At 42.1% G+C, this 24,314-nt stretch overlaps 1 protein-coding gene across 2 annotated transcripts in view; it reads right to left on the bottom strand.

Moving 5' to 3' along the window:
* Positions 1-24,314, bottom strand: part of BICDL1 (BICD family like cargo adaptor 1) — a 151,296-nt gene that overhangs the window by 31,414 nt on the left and 95,568 nt on the right. For both annotated transcript variants that reach the window (XR_013263844.1, XM_077461442.1), the window contains exons 5-8: positions 17,927-18,106; positions 12,575-12,793; positions 5,910-6,053; positions 1,472-1,602 (exon numbers count right to left, since the gene is read on the bottom strand). Coding sequence is in view for 1 of the 2 variants with exons in the window: in XM_077461442.1 (XP_077317568.1) it covers positions 1,472-1,602; positions 5,910-6,053; positions 12,575-12,793; positions 17,927-18,106 (674 nt within the window). In the remaining variant the exon portion in view is untranslated. The remainder of the gene's footprint in view (positions 1-1,471; positions 1,603-5,909; positions 6,054-12,574; positions 12,794-17,926; positions 18,107-24,314) is intronic.

Below are 24,314 nucleotides of genomic sequence, written 5' to 3'. Positions count from 1 at the left end.
TGCCTTACAAAAGTGTAATAGGTAGTCAAATTAAATTTTAAATTTATGTCCCTAGAACACCTGATGGTGCTCCCTGCATGTTGGGCCTCTGAATGTGGGCAGGCTGTGGAAAAGTCTTACACATGTGGTATCGCTATACTCGGGAGGGGTAGCAGTATTTATTTTGGGGGTTAATTTTTGCTGTGTACATGCTATGTGTTAGAAATATCATATAAATGGACAACTTTGTATAAAAAAAAAAAACATACTCCAAAAACTTGTGGAAAAAAATTACATGTTCAAAAGACTCATTATGCCTCATAGAATATACGTTGGGGTGTTTACTTTCCAAAATGGGGTAATTTTTTGGGCATTTCCATCGTTCTGGTGCTCCAGGACCTTCAAAAGTGTAAGAGGTAGTCTAGAAATGATATGTGTGATCTATGTCCCTAGAATGCCTGATGGTGCATGACTGAGTCGTTAAGGTTTGAACATGCACTACAGACACAGATTTAAGGCACTTTCATACTGGCAGCCCCTGGGCGTTGGTGATAAAGCGCCGCTACGACTGAAAAAGGGTTAAAAGTGCCCGCAAAGCGTCACTGCACTTCAGCGGCACTTCCCATTGATTTCAATAGGCATGGGCGCTGTAGGAGCGGTGTATATCGGTGGCTCCAGTATTGCTTGCAAACTTTGGAGTAGACATTGCTCATTTAAAATCCTCATCATTTTCTTGTATTCACTTTCTTTACGCATAATTTAAGGGCATGGTTTACTAGGCTTGAAGTGATGGAAAGTTTAAGTGATTGTAAAGTCTCCTTTTTTTTTCAATAAAAACAAACATGTTATATTTACCTCCTCTGTGTAGTGGTTTTGCACAGAGCAGCCTCTTATTGGGTCCCTCTTCTGTGCTTCTGGCCCCTCCCTCCCGTTGAGTGCCCCCACAGCAAACAGCTTGCTATGGGCGCACCCGAGCCAAGTCACAGCTCTGTGTGTCCATTCAGACATGGAACTGCGGCCTAGCCCCGCCAATCTCTCTCCTGATTGGTTGACTGACTTTGATTGACTGCAGCGGGAGCCAATGGTTCCACTCCTGTGTCTCAGCCAATCAGGAGGGAAAAGACGGCCGAGACACTTGTGGACAAAGATAGGGCTCATGTAAGTATTAGGGGGGCTGATACACACAGAAGGTCTTTTATCTTAATGCAAAAAATGCATTAAGATAAAAAAAACTGCCTTTACAACTCCTTTAAGTGAAATTAACCTGATTTCATGTCAAACATTGAATAAAATGAGGGGGGAATGAAACAAAAATAACTGTACACCTGATGATTACACCACAAAACTGTCATAAACAAGTCCTTTTACATTTCTTTACACTGATTGTGTTAGCTGTAAAGAACACAACCTAGTATAAACATAAACTACTGGAGCATATGAAGAAATTTAGCCAAGTGTGATCATTTTTACTTGGCATAGAAATTGTTATTACTTGACAATAGCCTCATCTCGGTCCTTTATGGCCTTCAGTAGCTGTTCACGCATATCTTTATTCTCGGTCAGTTCCAAGAGGTGATCCCGCTCCTCTTTCAGTGCAGTCATTTCAACACTCAGTAGAGTTACCTGGATAGAAGACAGCATTTTGGCATTAGAAATACAACAGTTACGGTAATACTTATCTACTGTATGTATATTCTTTTAATAGAATATAGGGCAAAAACTTATTAAATATATTAGGCATTATTATTAGTCGATATGTGAATGCTATCAAAATCCCTGGAAGTGTTCTATGTTACATACCGAGACAATTATGATCATTCACCTTCACCTATATCATGTCTGTCGCCTGGCATCCCCCTTGGGGGTACCCGTGTTCGTCCTCTCCCCTTCAGCTCCCGTGCTATACTCTGGCTACTGCCATTCATTTGGGGGTCAGCGATGGAAACTCCGGTTTCGTACATTGGTAAGTATTGTGCCATTTTGCTCTGGCCCATTCTGCCATTGTTCTTACATTTACCACTGTGACACATCTTTCTGTCTATTTAGATGCATCTCATCCGCATCCACCCCTGATGAGCGAGCAATGATCTCGCAAAACGCGTGTCGGGTTTTCTGCTGCATGCATTTGTATATACCGTATTTGCCGGTGTATAAGGCGACCCGGCATATAAGACGACCCCCTAATCTTACAGGACAAAAACGCTTTTAAAACTGTACTTACCGTATTTCGAGGCTTCCGAGGCTTCATATTTCTTTCTTCTTCCTGCATTTGCTGGAGCCAATCACGGCGAGCGATGTATTCTATTAATGAATACAAAGCCTGCTTGGATTGGCAGAGGCTGTAACATCATCAGCCCGCGCCTCTCTGACTCTCCAAGCCAATCCGAGCAGGCTACAGAGTAGCCTGCTCGGACTGGCAGAGGTCGTTACTCCAATCCGAGCAGGCTTTGTATTCATTCATTGCCGAAGCTACATACAGTATTACCGAACACCAAGCAGCCATCCGAGGGGCTGACCCGGCGTATAAGACGACCCCTGCTTTCTGGCCAATTTTTTTACATGTAAAAGGTCGTCTTATACGCCGGAAAATACGGTACTGCATTGTATAATGTTTGTATCAACTTTATTTATTCTCTTTATTATGTGCAAATCCATTGGCTGAGCTAATATGCTATATTATCCATGTATGTACATTTATTTTAATAAACATTTATACTACTATTACTCTTGTTACTCAGTGGCTAACTGTGACCACCTCATTTAAAGTCCTAGGGCGACTCTCATTTCTTTGTATTGTGTTTAAAATTGGTTATAGTAGCCATTTATTAAAGTAAACCTGTCAAGAGAGAAAAGAAGAGGCTGTCATTTCTGACCTTTTGTTCTAAAATGTCAGCTATTTTGCCATCATGCCAACAGTTATACGTAAAGCCCAGCTCCAGGTTATAGTAATTAATAAACACTGCCTTACCTAATTTCTGTAAAAAAAAAAATCACTGCTTTCGCCCAAATATTTAGCACTCTGCACAAATTCTGCTCCATCCTGAACTCTTCTGGGATGAATGACACCAAGCGTCATTCAACCCACTTCCTCTGAGCCCAGGCCATCATATATACACCCCGTGGGGGTACATCATCATGCTGGTCTGGGTTCATGTTCATAAGTGTAAGCTCTAACAAGCAGGGCCCTCTGATCCCTCCTGAATTGATTTGTATTGTAAGTGTACTGTCTGCCCTCATATTGTAAAGCGCTGCGCAAACTGTTGGCGCTATATAAATCCTAAATAATAATAATAATAATAAGTGTAGCTTGAGAATAAAAGTGTATGTTACCACAGCATTTCTTATTTCTGATATGGTTCTGTTTTATTACGTACTTCTATTAAAAAGTATCCTGTTCTTTTTGTATTGCTTCTTGGTGATCCTGCCAACCCCCCTGCTTTCCTGTTTCAAACTGACCATGCCAGGGTATGGAAATACATCCATCCCAGTGTGGTCAGTTTGTCCCTGTGCATTCTGCTTGGGAGCACAGCCTGCTTATAATCCAATGGTCAGACTTGTGCTGACGTGCCCTCACACAAGATCATACAGCCCCCCCCCAGCATCAATTCTTAAACTTGCACACATTTACAAAGTCAAGGATTTTGTAAGATTAGAGTCAGGTGTATAATTAACCAATTACACCAAACAGGTGCTAATGATCATCAATTTCATATGTAGGTTGAAACACAGCCATTAACCAAAACAGAGGGTGAGGAATAGCCACATTTTTCTACTAAGCTGAGGCTGTGAAATACAGTTTTATTCAACAGGTCATACACCATGGCAAGACTGAGTAGAGCAACAAGACACAAGGGAATTATTATACTGCATTAGTACGGTCTCTTCCAGGCAAAGATTGGGATTTTAAGATGTGCAGTTCAAGCTCTTTTGAAGAAGCACAAAGAAATGGGCAACGTACAGACAGTAGACTCAGTGGTTGGCCAAGGAAACTTAATGCAGCAGATGATGCTTAATTTCCTTTGACATCAGAAGATGTCGAGCAGGGCCAACAGCACAAAACAGATGGAAACCAGTGGGATCCAGGTACACCCTCTACTGTCCAGAGATCTCTGGCCAGAAGTAGTCTTCATGGAAGAATTGCAGCCAAAAAGCCATACCTCAAATGAACAAGGCTAAGTGACTCAACTGTGCAGGAAAACATAGGAACCAGGGTGCAGAAAAATGCCAGCAGGTGCTCTGGACTGATGAGTCAAAATTTGAAATATTTGGCTGTAGTAGGAGGCAGTTTGTTCACTGAAGGCCAGTAGAGCACTACAATAATGAGTGTCTGCATGCAACAGTGAATCATGGTGGAGGTTCTCTGCCAGTATGGAACAGCGGTGGGACCTACAGAGCCATGTAGAATGCCAGGACTGCACTTTACTTTGACGAGCATGTATCTTCTATCATCTTTTAAGTGTTTTTAATCTTATCCTATTAAAGTCATCATTTTAATACTACACTCAGGTTGGCACCTTCCCCTCCTGTTTTTTCCTTACATGCCAATTTGGGGCTGCATTTCCACAAATGGAGTTTGAGATTAGGTCAGAATCAATGGTGTCCTCAAAGCTGAGAAAGTGTGTATATATATATATATATATATATATATATATATATATATATATATATATATATATATATTTTTATTATTATTATTATTATTATTATGTTCCTACGTGGGTAGGTCACATTTATGGCTGCAACCTAGGGGTTCTTTAAAATATAGGACATGCTGCATTTTTTGTGCATTTATTTCCATTATGCTTTGCCACAGAAATTAATGGCAAACTAAAAAAAAGTATTGTAAAGCGTTTGTATTTTTAGCACTAAACAAAACCCCATTCTAAGGGTTTCTTCTTCATTACATAATGACTGAAGAAAAAACAGACATGTAGAAAATTAGCATAAAAAAATGTTACTGCATCTGTCATAGGGCCCTGAAAGCTTATTTGCAATGTCCATAAACAGGCATACAACTGAGTAGTGGCTGCGGTAGTCAGGAGACTTACCAGGCCCATTGTGAATGTACTAGATGAAAAAAACGGTATCCTTTACAATGGTGGGATGAGCACAAACTTTATTGCCACTGCATTAACTGGGTGGTCTGTTGTTTGACACATAATTGGATTTCACAAGTTCTTTGAGCGCTGTATCGATGAACCAAGAAACTGTTGGAAACTGTGTAGCCTACAGCAGCTGTAACTGTATAGTGATGCTTTGGACTGTTTATATTTTATTTGTTTATTTTATTATTTTAAGTGTAAATTGTTTTAGTCTTAGTATCATGACATGGGCATTGCTTTATGGGTTTTAAAGGTGTAATTCTTGGACATACCTAGAACACAGTGGTGTAGTGGATAGCACTTTCACCTAGCAGTAAGAAGGGTTGCTGGTTGGAATCCCAACCATGACACTACCTGCCTGGAGTTTGCATGTTCTCCCTGTGCCTGCATGGGTTTCGTCCAGGTACTCAGGTTTCCTCCCACACTCCAAAGAAATGCTGGTAGGTTAATCGGATCCTGTCTAAATTGTCCCTAGTATGTATGAATGTGAGTTAGGGAGCTTAGAGTGTAAGCTCCTTGAGGGTCGGGACTGATGTGAACGTGCAATGTATATGTAAAGTGCTGCGTAAATTGACAGCGCTATGAAAGTATCTGAAATAAATAAATAAATGGAATAGTATGTGCACTCCTGTAACTCAGGAGAGAAGCATGACCAAAAAAGCTTTGGCCATGCTTCTCTTTTAAATATTTTCCATTTTCAGTATAGTGGTCCTTTAAAACAAACTAATATACTTAAAATTAAATTTTCTCCTCTATGTGTAAATCTACTTTTACTCAGAAGTGATTTTCATATACAATTATAATTAATAATTTACTGTGTTCTTCTACCTGTTTATGAAGTTGCTGAAGCTCTTCAAATGTTTGCTTCATCCTCACTTGCTCTCCCTGTAATAGCTCTCTGAGTTGTTTGGAGTCTTCACTTGTCCGTTTGATCTGTTCTTCCAAGCCATCATCCTCACATTTTCGTGCACTCTGTTAAGGAAAATACAAAACTTGACCACTTTACGGGCATACAAGATTATGTCCTGAAGTTCAATTTAACACGTACCATCATACAGCATACAGAACCATTCACCTTTATCCCTATCTCCTTCAAACCAGAACAATATAAATGTTGATATCAGAATAAATTGATAATTTTTCACATTCAACATAATTGTATATTCTATTGTCACAGGGTAGATGAAGATATTATTGCCCTTGGTATTAAAGATCTCCATAGGAGAGAAAAACGTAACATTTGTTAATATTATTAAAAAAAATATGAAATTTATAATAACAGATGCCTACACATTACTCATTAAAAAGGAGAGGGTGTAGTAATACTGTACTAATGAAATAAATGGGATACGATTAGGTTCCAACTGGGCAAAACATGTTAGAGGAGGTTCTCCCATGGGAAGGAGACCAAGCTGAAGCCATTTTTTATTAAGAGGAGCTCACTATATGCTGAGACAGTGTGTGGACAAGCACCATTTTGTTGTAGTTCTTGATATGTCTGATGAGCTAGAATTCAACCCGACCAGCACCTGCAAACATTGTGGCTGGAATAACAGATCAGGCGATTTGAGTGGTATCAATTTAATTTGGCACATGGGATACACTGCTGTAAGCAAATGAGATTGTTTACGGCTTGAAAAAAAATAGATTTTTGACTTACTTATAAAATCCTTCTCTTGGAGTACATCACAGAACATAGAAGAGTTAATTCCTAGACTATTGGGTTATGCCTCATATTCAGGTGATTAGAAACTGGCTAATAGCACCCAGCATAATACCCCCCACTCCCAGTATTGTCTCAATTTTGTCAATATCAAATGTGAAATCACATGTTTAAGACAATTCAAAATTCCTGTTTATCACTGAAAACAGGAGGAGATCATTTTTGAACTAGTGGAAGGTCCAAAAGCAATCCCTTGAGGAGCAGGCAACAGCAAACAGCTAACAGGTCCTACAGGAAAAATCCTCTTAACATAACAAGAAGAGTTATAATTGAGAGGGCCACCTGTAGGACTTTACTGACCAAAGCCAGTATCCGCCGAGGCTCGAACATCCACCTGGTAAAACTCAACGAATATATGAGCCACCTTACAGACCTGGGAAATTGAGACCACATGTTAAAAATCTCAAAAAGCACCAACACTTCTCATGGAGTGAATATGGCCATGGCTACGAGACAACCTAACCACAACCAGGCAGTGGAATGCCATCCCCCTAGGGTATTTTGGAGCTGGATAAATGGTAGGCAATCCTGATTTAAATGACAGGCATAGAGTAGCTTAGAAAGGAAGGAATTTCATGGTCTCAAAACAACCTTGTCCTTCAGGTATAAAAAAAGTTTTCATACAAGAGAAAGCCACAAGCTCAGTTTACCTCCTAATGGGGGCGATAGCAACAAGAAAGGCAACCTTGCATGACAGGCGAGGGAGATAAATATCCCAAATATGTTCAAATGGTGACCTCTAAAAGACTGGCAACACCAGACTGAGGTCACAGAGAGGTACCAGGAAACATACTAGTGGAACAATGTGAGACATTGCTTGATCAAAGACTATGACCATAAAGTGGGAAGCTAGCAGTCTCTAAAAGAGCACCTGCCCTTTTATAGTTCTCACGGCTAAGGATATGTTCACCCCCTGGGTGAAGGAAGGATAAAACCCATGCTACAGAATATTTCCTGTGATGAAGCTTTCCCTTTTGCACTGAGCAAAGTATGCTTTCCACATGAGCTGGTAAAGTCTACAAGAAGCAGGCTTTCTGACCAAAGTGAGACTCATGGAGTCTGCAAAAGAAAGCATGGAGGGGGAGCACATAAATCAGATTTAACTCACTCCACAGAGTGATTAAGGCAATTACCCTGAAGACCCGAGGATCTCTGGACCTGGACATGAACCTGTCCAGTTTGTAGTTGAGTCTGCATGCCATGAGATCTATGTCTGGCGTTTCCCATTGAAAACAAAGATGGTGAAACACCTCCTGGTAGAGTGGCCAGTCTCTTGGATCCAGCTGTTTGTGGCCTAATAAGTCCACTTGACAATTTTTCATGCCTGGCAATGTGCACCGTGGACAGAAGCCACAATATGTAGTTTTGCCAAATTGAGAATGATCTCCGCTTCTTGAAGATAAGGCTGACTTCTGATACCACCTTCATTTATCTACCCCACTGCCATAGCAGTGTTGGATTGGACCCTAACTGACAGTCCCCAGAGCAGGGGGTCCAGTGCTGAAGGGCAAGCCGAATTTCCTCAAGCTCAAGGACATTTATTGGAGCTTCCACTGATGACCGAATCTTTTGAACTGACAGAGGAGTCCAGAACTTCTCCCAGCCTGGCAGCTGGGTTCCACCATCAATACATTCCCCACCTGGGAGACAAAGAATTTCCCCAAGCTGCACCATTCCAAGGATAACCTAGTTTTGGTGTTCACAGACATCAGATTCAAAGACAAGAGTCCTTTTGTCCCAAACTGTCAAGATGTCGAGTTGCAAGTCTTGCATGGGGACTGATTCGAAGGAGGCTACGATCAACCCCAGAACATTCATGCAAAAGAAAATGGAGGGGCATTTGTGGGCATAAAATTGGGTATCTGGATTGTACGATTATTTTTTATTTTATTTATTTGTTTTTAAGGTTGAACTGGATGGACTTGTGTCTTTTTTCAACCTGACTAACTATGTAACTATTTCAGGGAACTCAAATCCCACAATTTGGACTGAAGGGTCCAAAGGCCATCTCCAGGATGAGGCACAGATAATCCAGGCAGTGCGATTGCTCTAGGATTGACTTCTTGAAATTGAGGACCCAGCCAAAGTCCTGCGGGGCCTGTACCATCTGCTTCATATTGCCCTTTTTCTGATTGCTGCCACAGGAACAGATCTTTTGGAAGAACATTAGATGAGCCAAAATTAGGGCCAGCACCATTGTGCACACTTGCAGTGCCATGGCTAGGCCAAAGGGCAGAGCCGCAAACTGAAAATGTTGTCCCCCCACAGCAAAGTACAAGTAGTCCTGATAAAGCCAAAATATAAGAATGTTTGAGGTAGGCATCTGTGATGTCCATTGAGGCCAGGAAATGCTTTAGTGTGAGAGATGCAACCACTGGACTTAATGACATACTGTATTCTATACAAAACTTTTGAACATCTAAAACTTGTTGAAGCGCTTCAGGCTCAGAATTGGTTCCACCTCACTATTTGGCTTGGACACTGGGACCATATTGGAAAAGTAACAGTGAAGTCTTTGTGGAACATGGGCAAAAATCCCCAGAGAGCGCAACTGGTCCAGTGCAGGAAACAGGGCTCCTCTTTTGTTGGGTGCAGTAAAAATGTTTGATGGCATGAAGTGTGGAGGGGGCAAGAAGCTAAACTTCAGCTTGTATCCTCTGGACTCAACATGTTTGACCCATAGATCAGAGATACAGTATCTCACAAAATGAGTACACCCTTCACATTTTTGTGAATATTTTGTTCTTTTCATGTGACAAAACTGAAGAAATTGCAAAAGAAAAACAGTGTAAATTTGCTGTCCCCTCAAAATAACTCACAACCATTAATGTCTAAACCGGTGGCAACAAAAATGAGTACACCCCTAAGTGAAAATGTTCAAATTGGGCCAATTAGGAATTTTTCCTCCCCAGTGTCATATGACTTGATAGTGTTACAAGGTCTCAGGTGTGCATGGGGAGCAGTTGTGTTAAATTTGGTGTTATTGCTCTCTCTCTCTCATACTGGTCACTGGAAGTTAACCATGGCAAAGAACTCTGAGGATCTGAAAAAAAGAATTGTTGCTCTACATAAAGATGGCCTAGGCTATAAGAAGATTACCAAGACCCTGAAACTGAGCTGCAGCACAATGGCCAAAACCATACAGCAGTTTAATAGGACATGTTCCACTCAGAACAGGCCTCGCCAGGGTCGACCAAAGAAGTTGAGTGCACGTGCTCAGCGTCATATCCAGAGGTAGTCTTGCTGCTGCCAGCATTGCTGCAGAGGTTGAAGGGGTGGGGGAGTCAGCCTGTCAGTACTCAGACCATACACCGCAAACTGCATACAATTAGTCTGCATTGCTGTCGTCCCAGAAGGAAGCCTCTTCTAAAGATGATGCACAAGAAAGGCTGCAAACAGTTTGCTGAAGACAAACATACTAAGGACATGCATTACTGGAACCATGTCCTGTGGTCTGATGAGACCAAGATAAACTTATTTGGTTCAGATGGTGTCAAGTGTGTGTGGCGGCACCCAGGTGAGGAGTACAAAGAAAAGTGTGTCTTGCCTAGAGTCAAGCATGGTGGTGGAAGTGTCATGGTCTGGGGCTGCTTGAATGCTGCTAGCACTGGGGAGCTACAGTTCATTGAGGGAATCATGAATGCCAACATGTACTGTGACATACAGAAGCAGAGCATGATCCCCTCTCTTCGGAGACTGGCCCGCAGGGCAGTATTCCAACATGATAATGACCCCAAACACCAAGACAACCACTGCCTTGCTAAAAAAGCTGAGGGTAAAGCTAATGGACTGGACAAGCATGTCTCCAGACCTAAACCCTATTGAGCATCTGTGGGACATCCTCAAACCTAAGGTGGAGGAGCGCAAGATCTCTAACATTCACCAGCTCCGTGATGTCGTCATGGAGGAGTAGAATAGGACTCCAGTGGCAACCTGTGAAGCTCTGGTGAACTCCATGCCCAAGAGGGTTAAGGAAGTGCTGGAAAATAATGATGGCCACACAAAACATTGACACTTTGGGCCCAATTTGGACACTTTCACTTAGGGGTGTACTCACTTGTTGCCAGCGGTTTAGATATTAACCAATTCCCACCCACCGGCTATCATATGACGCCCTTGACTTTGAGCGGTGATATCTGGATGATGCCCGCAGTTAAATACATCATTCAGATATCTTCCTTTTCAACCAGCGATTCCCTACACCATAAGAATGATCATAGTGGCTGTTCAGCCGATTGATCTTGATTGTTCTTACGGGCAGCGAGAGGGAACGTTCCCCTCCTCCTGTCGCCCTCTGGTGGTTCTCCGGTGATTCTCGTGACTCCACTGTCCATTTACACCCAACTGACCTCCAATCTACTTCACATAGACAGAGAAGATGGGATGCCCTTCCATTTTTTTTCAGCGGACCAGATTGGACCGGAGGTAGGCGGGTGTAAACGGACACAAGTCCGTTTACAACTGCTGGTCTATAGGAGGGATGAGGAAGTCTCATGTCTGAACAGTGTTTATAAACATGGTGTCAAATGATCCATTTTTTTCTTTTACAGCAACAGCTTTTACAGCTGCAGCATTTACACAGCAACTCCTGACTGCAATTTGACAACTGGGAATTGCTGGAAAGAGCAATGTGGGGAATGTAGAGGAGCAGAAGAACAAGATGTACTAAAGATGTCCTATGTACTTTGATCATTTTATTTGGACATCTATAAATAATACCCCAGTGTATACAACTGGTTAAATATTTAATTTAATTTATTGAGAGAGATGACATGATCTCTGGGGAATATCCACTGCATGTAGGAGGTTGACCAAAAATGTTGTGCCTCTGCCTGCTTAGCATTTATCTCTGTCATACAAAATGTTAATTTCTTTGTACTTGCGAACCTGTACTTTGCTCATACAAAGGCAAAGCAAAGTTGTATATTGCTCATACAAGGCAAAGTAACAGGTTTCCCAAGCACAAGTAGTACCATGTGTTCATTTGAGACTCTGGAGGCAAGGGAGCATAGGTAACATACGTTTCATCTTAGGGGCGAAGTGCAAGTGTACAATAAAGACCATAAAATTGGGATTGGAGATCAACACACACTATTTGTTATCACCACACTGGGTAATGTTAAACATACCCATGTAGTGTCCCTAAATGTGCAGACTCATCGGTAAATTGTTGCGGTCTCCATGCCTAATTGAGGTAACTATAAAAAGGTAATACAGGGGGAAAGAACCCACTGAAAGGAGACATGGGCGGACCAAGCTGCTTAATAAGGGATGATTTTATTACAAAAATTACAAAATTAGTTCCCCATCACCAACACCAGAATCAAGTTAAAATTAGACAACGTTGTCTGTTAAGAGCAGCAGCGTCACGCTAATAACATGCATACACACACCAATAATCCAGGCAAGTTACTAACTAAAGTGCAGTTATATTTATTAAACTAGACTCCAGATCCTGGTAACAAGCACCTTAAGGAAAAGAAAAAAAAAACAGACAATTTTGTCTAATTTTAACTTAATTCTGGTGTTGGTGATGGGTACCAAATTTTGTCTTTTTTGTACTTTTTGTAATAAAATAATGCCTTTTTAAGCAGCTTTGTCCACCCATGTCTCTTTTCAGTGGGTTCTTTCCCCCGTATTACCTTTTTATAGATACAATAAAGACCAATTTCAAGCAGAAAACACACTCGGTATATACACACATGCACTGCACCTATTAATACATACAGGCAGGGTCTCTAGATAAAGAGTGAAATGGCATTAAAGTTACCGTTGCTTCACAAGTGTCCAGTATGCTAAGTATAAGGCTCTTCAGTTCACTCAGGGCAGTGCGGAGGCTCCCAGCTGGCACGTCTTTGGCAGATGAGGTTTCAGAAGATTCATCCATAGAGGAGTCTGTGGATACAGCAGAATCTGCACTTTCATTGCCTCTGAGCTGGCAGCAAAGAGATCGGACTTGGCAGTGTGCTTCCCAGAGCTGCAACCTTAACTAGAAGTTAAAAAACAAAACAAAAAAAAAACATTGCAATGTTATTATGGTGAAACTGGGGCGTGAATTTTTATTTATATAATGGGTTTTCCATTCCCATTGTAATTCAAAAGTGAACGTTAAAGAGACCCTGTCACCAACTTAAAAAACATCAGGAAAAAGCGCAGAAAAGTCAAGTATTTTAAATACTTGCATTGTTTTTCTATTATATAAATAATTTTTATATTCACTTACAATGTGACTTTGAAAGTACTAGAAAGGTTCACTAATCATTTCCCTTGAATAGCCCCCTCCCTGCTTGTATGCCTTTTCTAGAAGTATCAAATACATTTTTGTGCTAACCCAGTTCCTCCACCCATCCCATCACTTCCCTACTTAAACCTTTACATAGCTGTTGGGAGAGGAGCGAAAGGGAAATACTATAGAGTGTCACCTGAGTGACAGCTCTGAGTCTGCTGGGGCTGCTGGCACCACATCCAAGATGGCAGCACCCAGCTCAGGGCTTTTGGATGTTTGAATAAGGGAGACTTTTCCACGTACTGTAAATAACATGCATAAAATATGTTCAATGCAAATATAATGTTATGGGAAATTTTTATTATTATTTATTATTTTTTATTTTTATTTAAATGAATGGGCTTACGACAGGGTCTTTTTAAACTCTTCCATGTTCTAACATAAATCATATATACACACAATTACATATAACGCCCAACACAATTTACTAGTTATTAAAATACGTGTCCTACACCTTACTATTGTCTTCATTAGTTTGGGTGCCAATTCATGCTCACATAGCATATGTCATGAGCCTTTATACTAGAATAAATATACAGGGACTCTTCTGCTGAAAATGTGATTACCACCAGTCAGTGTCAGGAACTCATTTGTTGCTTCTGTTTTTAATTGAAAGCCAAAAACCCTTTTTAATACTTGACAAATATCTGGGATGTGGTTTTGCATGTCAAATCAGAAGGCTAACATACTGTAAAAGACCACCATGTAAAGTGACCGGCTGTCATTACATAAAAAACCTCCAAATAAGCATACCTGTAAAAAAAAACTGCTATTACTTATTTTTACTGTTACCCACACACTGTGCTGTTTACAATAAGTCTTCATTTGAAGTCTGCAAGGATATCAGCACTTTCAGGGGTGACAAATGCCTGGGTCCCTGTAGTGCTGTAGTCCCTGTAGTGCTCACTGATCCCTTCCTCCACATTTCTACTCTATCCTATAATGCATAGAGGTCAGAAGAAAAAAATCACTGGTGCAAAAAAAAAAATGAACAAATAAATGTGAAGAGAAAACAATCAGTGGTCCTGTGACCCTTGAGAATGGCCAATGATAGATGCTGTAGGGAACCTGAAAAGCCCAACTTCCTAGGAGAATGTGTTCAAGTAGGGCAGGAGGAATTTATTCCCTTAAGGGCAAAAACCCTGGAAGTAGGTTGGAATCCCATGGACGGATCAATCTTTGGGGAACAGAAGAGGTGTTAGTTAATACGGGAATACAAAGCAGACCGCCATAAGACAACAGTCCTGACCCCTGCAATAAATATTTGGCATGCCTTCAAGGTACGGCACGGAGAGGGAGATGGACATTCCCACAGGAGGCAATAAAAGTAATCCTAGGGTCACAAGGACAGGTTTCCAGGGTACTTCATCTGCATGTATAAGAAAATGAGGGGGTCCCCAGGAATAACACAAGGGAACCCAAGACAGAACTACAGCTGTTAGAGTTAAAATATAGAAAAAGGTTCTAGTCTTACAGAGGCCCTTATGAGAGAATAACCTCTTTGAGTACAAAGGGAGGGCTCTGCATGGGCAATGAGCACCTGAGGAAGGCCCCAGAAAAATCACAAGGATACAGAAGAGCAAGTCCTTGCAAAAGGGAGTACACAAGGAGTTTTGAAGCCAAGATATTAGGAAGAGGAAATAGTAGATTGATTTTATTTTAGTGCAAGAATAGCTGGGTCCACATCGGGAACAATCCAAAACTTCTTAAACTCCCATTCCATGGGGTACAAGGCATTATTATTATCAGGAGGATGGAATAACCTCTCATTATATAAGTTCCACATAGCTTAATGAAGAATAGGGAAAGGCTTTCTTGGAATTAACTTCTTTTTCATGCACATATGAATAGGCAAGGGATGAGGAGCACTAGGTGTATCTTTCCAGGGCCTAGAAAGCCCTGCTTCAACTAATTAGTTCTTAGTAGCCAGCATAAATTGGGAAGAAGCCAAAGTAGTCATTTCATGAAAAACCATTCACAGTCTCTGCTAAAATGTCAGAACCCCCTTTCCATTCTGCAAATGGAAGCGAACTAGCAAGTTCAGACTCTATTATCTAAAGATAATCATGGGGTGCAAGCAGAGGAGCAAGTACGGATGTCTGTACCTGCCAATTTCAGAAGTGGTGATAGCCTTTGGAATAGATTAAACAGAGACAAAGACTTCCGTTTAGTCAGACAGGCCATATCTTGCGTGTCAACTTGAGACATACTAGAGGTTCCTCAGAGTCTGCAGCAGAATGTCCATTGTTTGCTCAATTTGCTCTTGCTCCCGGGTGCCTGTAGTCCTTAATCAGTAAGGAAGGATCGTTCACTGTGAGGTACTCACTGAATGCATACAGATCGAGAATGTTCAGTGTGTCTAGTATAAAGGAATCGTAATAATCCAGGTGCTAACCTAATTCTTATGGATGTGTCTCTGAGGCAACAGGTGAGATGACATGTCCACACAAATTGTGGCTGGAAGCACGCAGTTAGGAGTCTTATGAGCACTATGTAACTTCGCTAGCCAGAAAAGAACCTGTGGTAGCGAAGTGGAAGAAAAGACAGTTTTAAATAAGTAAATGTTATAATAACATTACCTAGAAGGCTGATTAAGCGAGACAATAATTGTCAGGGCAAAAATCTTAGCATGTAGATCAATACATAACCTGTGCCTTGTGTGTCTAGCACTGTGGTATGTCTTTTAGAAGAAGGATCTAGGATAGTATCTACTACATATCCAGGTAATAATCCAGCAAGACATATATAGCCAGGAACTGGTATATAAAGTTGCCCTATCTTACCTTGCCAAGGTATCCAGGGTTTGTATGCCATAAGGTTAGACCACAACCTTGGACATATATAGCACCCTGCAGCTAACTCACTTGTTGCATCACATACCAAGGTGAGAACCCAATGCAGGATCCAGCCCTTGAAACAAACTTTACAGGCTGGGCCTGCTGTTAAGGGTCTGGGCAAGGTTCCCAAGATGTTCATCAAGGGTAACCGATACATAAACTGCTAATGAGCCATAAGGCAATAAGCAGTAGGATCTTGATGGAACTGTCAGTTGCACAAAGGAGGAAAACTGATAATAGAAAAAAAATGTTCTCCAACAGAAGGGGTCAATCACTTAAGGACACTAGCAAAAAACTGGTGCCTCAATGAGTGGGCGAGGTTTTATGGGTACATTGGCGGGTGATTCCCCGCTCCTGTCCAATTACCTGAAGGTAGTGGCATATAATCCATGGTCTAAGAATCAACTACTGGATCCTACACTGCGATTAAGATAGCATTTTTGTTTTGGATAGAGGAAGGAATGGTAAAGACCCCTGCCAGTTTGTTTCTGTCTGTGCTCTGTTGAGGAGATTTATTTTTCATTCCTGTTCCACAGTTATCTTTCGATCTCTCTAAAGTGAGGGGCATTCCCCTTGTAGATGTCTGTACAACAGGTTTACCATATTTAACATTTCCCCTAACCTCTTCTCTTGTTCTTGTGACAGTTTGGATTTCTCATCACATTCTTTACAGGAGGCAGTGCTCACCAGGACCAATGGCGAGGGTAAACCTTCCAAGTGGGGACACAGACAGCAGTAAAAACCTGACACTTCCATATTCTATCCAAAATGTAAAACAAATTCAATAAACATATGCTTTAAATGAAATAGGTCTCTTTATATGATCTTTATGTAATCCCTGTACAGCAGATCTGGGGCTGGGAGAGGAAGGGGTAGGAGAACAAATGTGATGCAAGAATGTTCTAGTACTTTGTAGAGGACTGTCAATCTAACACTAGGAGTTTAGTAACAGGGGGAGAAAATAAGATGAGTGAAGTCATGGCCTTATGAGTGTAACTATGCTCAAAGTCCTATAAGTAGATTGAGAGCATGTCAGTGATCAAGCTGTAATGCTTAACTGCAGTGCAAAAAAGTAAGCTCGCTCTGAAGCCCAGGAGCCTGCTCTCGCTCCATGCTGCACTCAAATTCAACTGAAATACTGATGATGCCCTGAATATCCAGTTAGCTTTATTGAGCAACAAACTGTGAACAAACCCTGCTCTGGGTGAAATGCGTTAAAGGGGAGTCCTCAGGCGGAAGGTCAGCGGTGTGTGCTGTATGTTGCTTGGTTGCTCAGTAAAGCTAACTGGATTCCCAAGATGTCATTGTGTGCAGCCCCTTTACTTTGGATTTGAATCACAAAACTGGCTGAAAAAATAAATAAAAAACCTTTTGACAGGTAAGACTGTTCTCATATATGTATTTCAACGGTGTATTGTGTGTTTGCCCAGTGATCCATCCTCAAGATATTTCACATATTATCACAATGCCTTTAAACATAAGGTTATGCTGACAACTCTATCTATAAGGCTTCCAGTGAGTGACAAGGACAAAGCTTCCATCACAGAGATTACACTTCTAACACATCCACAGTATTAACAAGGGAGAGGTCTGAGTGAACATACTGTAATGAAGCCTTGGCTGATCCTGTGCTTTGTCTTCAATTCCAGCACACAGCTATAAGAGATTAGGACACAGGTATGTATGGCCAAATATAACAAACAGCATCTGTATCTAAAAATGAATGCCCTTTTAAAGCTCAGTTCTAAAGAATAGTATTACTGAATAAACGGTCTAAAATAAAAAAGTGTATTTGCTTAGCACACTTACAAATGGTAGGGGTCACTGACAGTGGACTCAGCTGATCACATTAAAGTTTTCTATGGAAGGGTAGATCCTGCCATTCACCATTAATACATAGGCACCAACCGACAGGGTTGCTGTCCAAACAAAATGTGCCCAAAGATGGCCCCTCAAAATACATTTCTAATGTTATGTCTTTTAGAAAGCATGGAGATACCTGTTCCCGTTCCTGTTCCTGCTCCTCGGCCTCAATACTTTGCTCAATCTCTGACAGCAGTGAGGTACTTGTGCTGTTTAGACTTTGGAGACTCTTTTCATCTCTGAGTTCTTCCATCTTCACTTGCAGCTGCCGATAAGAAAGCCTTAGCTCCTCCAGTTCCATCTGGCTCTCCCCCAACTGCAGAACAACACAAAAACTTGTTACATTCAAAGAGAAAATGTTAACAAAAGTTCCAGCAATACAGTTACTAAACATCTAAATGCTTAAACGCATTTTAACAATGTGTAATGGTTAAACAAGTAAAAGATATTTAAGAAGAAATGTGACAAGGTTGTCATGAGCTCAGACCATAACTAAACTTACATCTGCTGCAGCGAAGTGAGATCTGCAAGCTCCCTCGCTAGCCTTGACATATTCTCCGGGTTATTTTTCAGGTTCAGCATGTTCAGCCATCTCAATTAGCTGGATAATGTTGCATCATCAAATCATGCAGACACTCAGGCATACCAGTTAGTGCAGCAGTCCCCAACCTTTTTGGTACCAGGGACCAGATTTATGGCAGCCAATTTTTCCCAGGGATTGGGGAGGCTATTCACGGAGTCGGTCCTCAGACCCCTTTACAGCACAGTCCCCCTTTTATATTAGTGTCCTCAGTTCCCCTTCACATCACAGCCCCCATTTACATTATAGTGCCTCCTTCACAGAGCAGTCCCCATTACATTAATGTAAAGGGGCACTGTGATGTAAAGAGGACTGCACTGTAAAGGGGCACTGTAATGTAAATGGGGGCTGTGATGTGAAGGGGAACTGTGCTGTAAGGGGGCTGTGATGTAAAGGGGGCTGCACTGTAAAGGGGCACTGTAATGTAAATGGGGGCTGTGATGTGAAGGGGAACTGTGCTGTAAGGGGGCTGTGATGCAAAGGGGGCTGCACTGTAAAGGGGCACTGTAATGTAAATGGGGGCTGTGATGTGAAGGGGAACTGTGCTGTAAGGGGGCTGTGATGTAAAGGGGGCTGCAATGTAAAGGGGCACTGTAATGTAAATGGGGGCTGTGATGTGAAGGGGAACTGAGGACACTAATATAAAGGGGGACTGTGCTGTAAGGGGGCTGTGATGTAAAGGGGGTACTGTGATACTGTCAGGGAAATTACCAAAGAACTGACAATCTTGCCAACGGCCATCATGGCCGCATCAGGTGCATGCAGATGCGCATCGAAGCGAACGGTCAGACTCAGGCGCAATGGCATGCGCATAACATGACAGATGCTGGTGTCTCCTGGCCTATATAACCCTGCTGCTGAATCCTGTACATTGCTGGATTATTGCTGGATTATCGTAAGCTCCCCTGTGTTCCTGTGTATCTGAAACCTTGATTTCCCGTTACCGACCCAGCTTGCTCTGAGGACCTGTTATCCTGATCTCCTGGTTTGATCTCTGGCTTTTAATACTGAATTCGCTCCTGTCTGCTCCACTGTATTGATCGTGGCTTGGTTCACTGACTTCGCTGCAATTTGTCCCACTGTATATGACCCCTGGACTGGTTCCTGGTTCTGTATCCGATTTGCTCATCTGCCAAGTTTACCCGATACCTCTTAAGAACACCTGCTCTACAGTGTACCCTGCTTGTTTCAGCTACCTTCTGGTGACCACCTCTTCAAACCACAGCAACTGACAAACTGTGTTTCTCTGGGCACTTCTTTCCCTTGACCACTTCCAGGGGAGCGCTGCACTTAGCCGCAAGGGAAGCCCACTCAGCACCTCAGCCTCGCACCTGGTACATGACAGATATAAAGGTGACTGCACTAGAAAGGGGCACTGTAATAATTACAGTGCAGTCCCCTTTACAGTGCAGTCCCCTTTATATTACAGTGCCCCTAGCAATCACAGCACTCCATCACAGTGCCTCTGCAATCTGCATCAAAAATGCATGGAAAGTAGGTTATATGGTTTTCAATGGCATAGTTCACACCAGTGCTTGCAGTTCCAGTGCGTTCCAATTCCAGAAAAAAAAGTAGAACATTCTGCATTTTTCCTGCACTGGACTGTACTGGAAAACTGTAAAATGCATCAATAATGCATGAGAACGCACTAAAAATGCACTGGAACATACATGTTCTTATTTAAGGTTACGAAAATTAGGGGGGAAAATGCACTGGACTGCATCAAAAATGCATCAAAAACATGTCAAAAACTCGCAGGCAGAAAAATACTACATTGAGGAAATATGTTTCCAACGGCAATCACGCTGGCATTAGCTACATTTTTCGTATGCATACTGGAAAACTGGATTTTATTTGGCTGCTATAATTTAAGTAAACATGTTTTCTTTCTGAATAATATTACAGTGTACCTAGCTGCATATCACTGAAATGACATGGAGAAGTATGACCAAAGCTTTTCTAGCCCTATTTCTCCTATGGATCACAGGAGTGTAGTTCCTTCTGCACTCTTGTGATCTGTTTTCAGCCGACAGTGTGCTAAAGCCTGCTGTCAGCTGACATCACTCAGCCAGTCCAGGCTCTGGATTAATCCCAACTTTAAAGTCAGAATCCACCCAAATGCCTTGACCAACATCAGGCTCAGCTTCTCAGTAAGCTGCTGAGAGGCTAAGCCAGTCACTCCTGCCCCCTTCACAGCCCAGGGCTCCAGTGAACACTGGAGGGGCAGAGCAGAGAGCAGTGATTGACAGTTACTGGCTCTTTGCTCAGAGTAGAGGGGGAGAATTGAGCAACCAGCGGTCTTTGATTGCTCAGTTCTCAGGGCAGAGCCAGCAGGGGACATATGCAGGATCCGACCGATGCTGCATCCATCTACGTTAATAAAAATGTTTAGAGTTCTGCCTGGGAAAAAATAAAAATTAAACATCAGCAGCTACAAATACTGCAACTTTTTATATAAGGACACTTACCTGTCCCACAGGGTTCTGGCAACAAAAGTCCGATGGAGCAAAGTCTGATCGTGTGTACAGAAAACCATAGGACTTTTGTACAAAGTACAAACACGCATGCTCAGAACCAATGCAAAAGATCAGACAACAATACAGAAGTTGACCAAAGGTGGCGGTAAAGAGCAGAAAAACGACGTGATTTGGTGAAAGTTGGCTGAAAAAGTCCTGCCGTGTGTATGCAAGTCTTGGAATAGAATTGTTGCTCTTGCTCTAACGTTCACGGTGATACCTCACATGTGTGGTTTGAACGCTGTTAACATATATGGGTGCGACGTACGTATGCGTTTGCTTCTGCGCGCGGAGGCTTTAAATTTCTTCATTTTTTTTTTTTACTGTTTATTTTATTTTTACACCTTCCCTTTAATTTTTTGTAAACATCTCTTGTAATAGGAAGAGCATGACAGGTCCTCTTTATGGAGATACGTTGGTCTATAAGACCCCACATCTCTCTTCTAGGCTGGAAAGCCTGAGATAAAAAAAAAAAAAAGCAAAAGATTTTGGCTTTCGAGCTGAATACATGGCAGTGTCGGGGGGCTGGACATGATGTCATAAAGTCGCGTCTAGCCTCCGAAGGTCATAGAGACTGCAGGGGACCATCTGGTCTGAGGCATTCTCTATGGTGGGGCAGTAGAAGTACAGCAGGGCTGTAAAAACAATCAATTCTTACGGTGCAGGGAATCACTGGCTGAAAAAGATGATATCTGAATAATGCCTGCAGACATCATTCAGATATCCCCACTCAAAGCCCAGGATGTCATATGACGTACTGTGGTATGGAAGTGGTTCAAAGTGTATGTAAAGCCAAAACCTTTCTTTTAGGCCTCATTCACACAGGGTCTAAATAAGCATACCCTGGTGTAGGGTCATGTTTACTGCACACCTGTGCATCTCTGTGCAGGCAGTCCCACTGCTGTCAATTGGGACGCAGCAGCTGCACAGACACAACCACTGCGCTAAAATTTGACATATGTGTGTACAGGGCCAGGCAGTGGCTGTGTTTGTGCAGCCACTGCATCCCAATCTACAGCAATGGGACTGCCTGTACGGGGATGTACGGAACACCTGGGCATCACTGTGTGGGTAAACATAGCCCTGCACAGTGGTAGGCTTACATACGTCCTGTGTAGATGAGGCCTTAGAGCTCAATAACATTTTGTCATTTTTTCTTTGTTATGTAAAGGGAAAGCATTTTTACACACATTGTGTCAATGTTATTGTGCATTGCGTTAAGGCAGCCCATTCCTTTTAAATGGGCTACTGACGTGCCAGAAATGTACATGCAGCATTTTTTCAGACATGGTAGTGTGTTTATTGTATGTGTGATGTGCTGTATTGCATGCAAGCTTTGCTGTCTTGGGTGCTCCACTTAAAATGGAAGTCCATAATTGTAGAGTTGTCACAGGAACAGGGATTGAGGGGAAATCTTTAAATGGGGACACCTATTCTAGTGACTACTGTTTAAGAGTATATCTCCCCTACTATGGAGAGTTCTTCTTTTAATTCTTATGCTGCGTACACACAATCGGATTTTCCAACAGGAAATGGTGGATGTGCGCTTGTTGGTGGTAAGTCCAACTGTGTGTATGCTCCATCGGACATTTGTTGGCGGGCTTTCTACCAACAAATGTTGGCTAGCGTGCTCTCAAATTTTCCACCAACTTATGTGTGTTGTCGGACATTCCAATCGTGTGTACGAAGTCCATTGGACAAAAGTCCAAAGTACAAACACGCATGTTTGGAATCAAGGACGAGCCGGAAGCTCTCGGTCTTGTAAAACTAGCGTTCGTAATGGAGATTTCACGTACGTCTTGTACGTCACTACGTTCGTAATTGTTGGCCAACATTTGTGTGACCATGTGTATGTGAGACAAGTTGGAGCCAACATCCTTCAAACAAAATTCCACAGTTTTGTTGTCGGAAAGTCCGATCGTGTGTACGAGGCTCTATTGTATCTTTGGGTCAGGAAGTGAAGGGACAACTCCCCAAAAACGCCAAAAAAAAAAAAAAGAAGCTTACCCATTTCCTACTTGTTTTAGTTTACACTTAAAAGCCTGCACATCTGAGGTGAAACACACATTTTGGTAATGTATGATTGTTGTTGCACTGCAGTGAATGCCATACCAATGCACACTGAAAACACACAACACACATGCATTGCACCATAAAAGACAGATGGGAACTTTCTGGCACTCCAGTGCATTCATTTTGAATGGCAAAGCCAACACAGCTTGCAAATGCACCCCAACACAGGTTGTGTTAAAAAGCTTACATATCATTTAAAGGGGTTGTAAACCCTAATGGTTTTTCACTTTAATGCATTCTATGCATTAAAGTGAAAAACCTTCTATAGTGCAGCACCCCCCCCCCCCCCAGACCTTTTACTCACCCGAGCCCGGTCTTTCCAGTGCCAAGAACGAGCACACCAGCTCCAGCTGGTGTCTCAGGTCCTGATTGGATAGATTGATAGCAGCGCAGCTATTGGCTCCTGCTGCTGTCAATCAAATCCAATGACACGGGAGTGTGGGGGGGGGGGGGGCTGAGTCCTGCTGTGTGTGTCAATAGACGCAGAAGCAGAGAGTGGGCCAGAGCCAGAAGCTCCACTGAGGGAACCCAGAAGAGGAGGATCGGGGCCACTCTGTGCAAAACTAACTACACAAAGGAGGCAAGTATGACATGTTTGTTATTAAAAAAAAAAAAAAAAAAAAAGATTTAGTTATCCTTTAAAGTGTTTGTAAACCTCAGACATGAAATATGAACAAAGCATATCCTTCTATAGTGTACAATTAGAAGCACTAAGTGTCATTTCTGTCTTCTGCTATTGTCTTGTCTTGTTCCTCTGTTATCAGCATGAATATCTTCTGACGAGTTTTCCTGACACCAAGGGAATAAAAAGTGACAGGGGAGGGACCTCCAGCTGATTGACAGCCTCAGCTCTGTTCCTGTGTGCAGGGGGTGTGTCCCTTCCCTCTAATCATCCCTCAGAGCTCTCCCCTCACTGTGTTTTAAGGTGTGTAACTTCATCTCTCCGCCTCCTTTTATCTGACAGCTCAGAAAAGCTTTATAAATCCCAGACTTTGAATGGATGTAGAGAAGAGAAGACTGCAGATAAGCAGGTACAACTTATTCAAGAGGAATTGTTTCATCTCTATGTCTTATCTGAGGCCACTCACTTTACTGCAAGGGTTTACAACCACTTTAATACAAAGCTAAATATTTCCAATTTAAAATCACTCATATCTATAAAAATAGAATCTCTAGTACCATGAATGCATCAATTGTTCTCCAATTTCATCATCACAATCACTTTATGCTCTCTCCTATGCCTCTTAGAAAGAAGGTTGGACTGGAACTTTATGAGGACTAGTCTGGCTAATGTTGATCTAGGTACAAGCATGGGCACCTGAATTCCTTGCACTCTCCTCTTTTAGTGTCTTTAG

This window comes from Lithobates pipiens, unplaced genomic scaffold (assembly GCF_037356315.1).
Source record: "Lithobates pipiens isolate NorthernLeopardFrog02 unplaced genomic scaffold, aLitPip1_a1.2 Scaffold_3, whole genome shotgun sequence".
NCBI lineage: Eukaryota > Metazoa > Chordata > Amphibia > Anura > Ranidae > Lithobates > Lithobates pipiens.
This window is presented reverse-complemented; position numbering and strand designations above follow the sequence as displayed.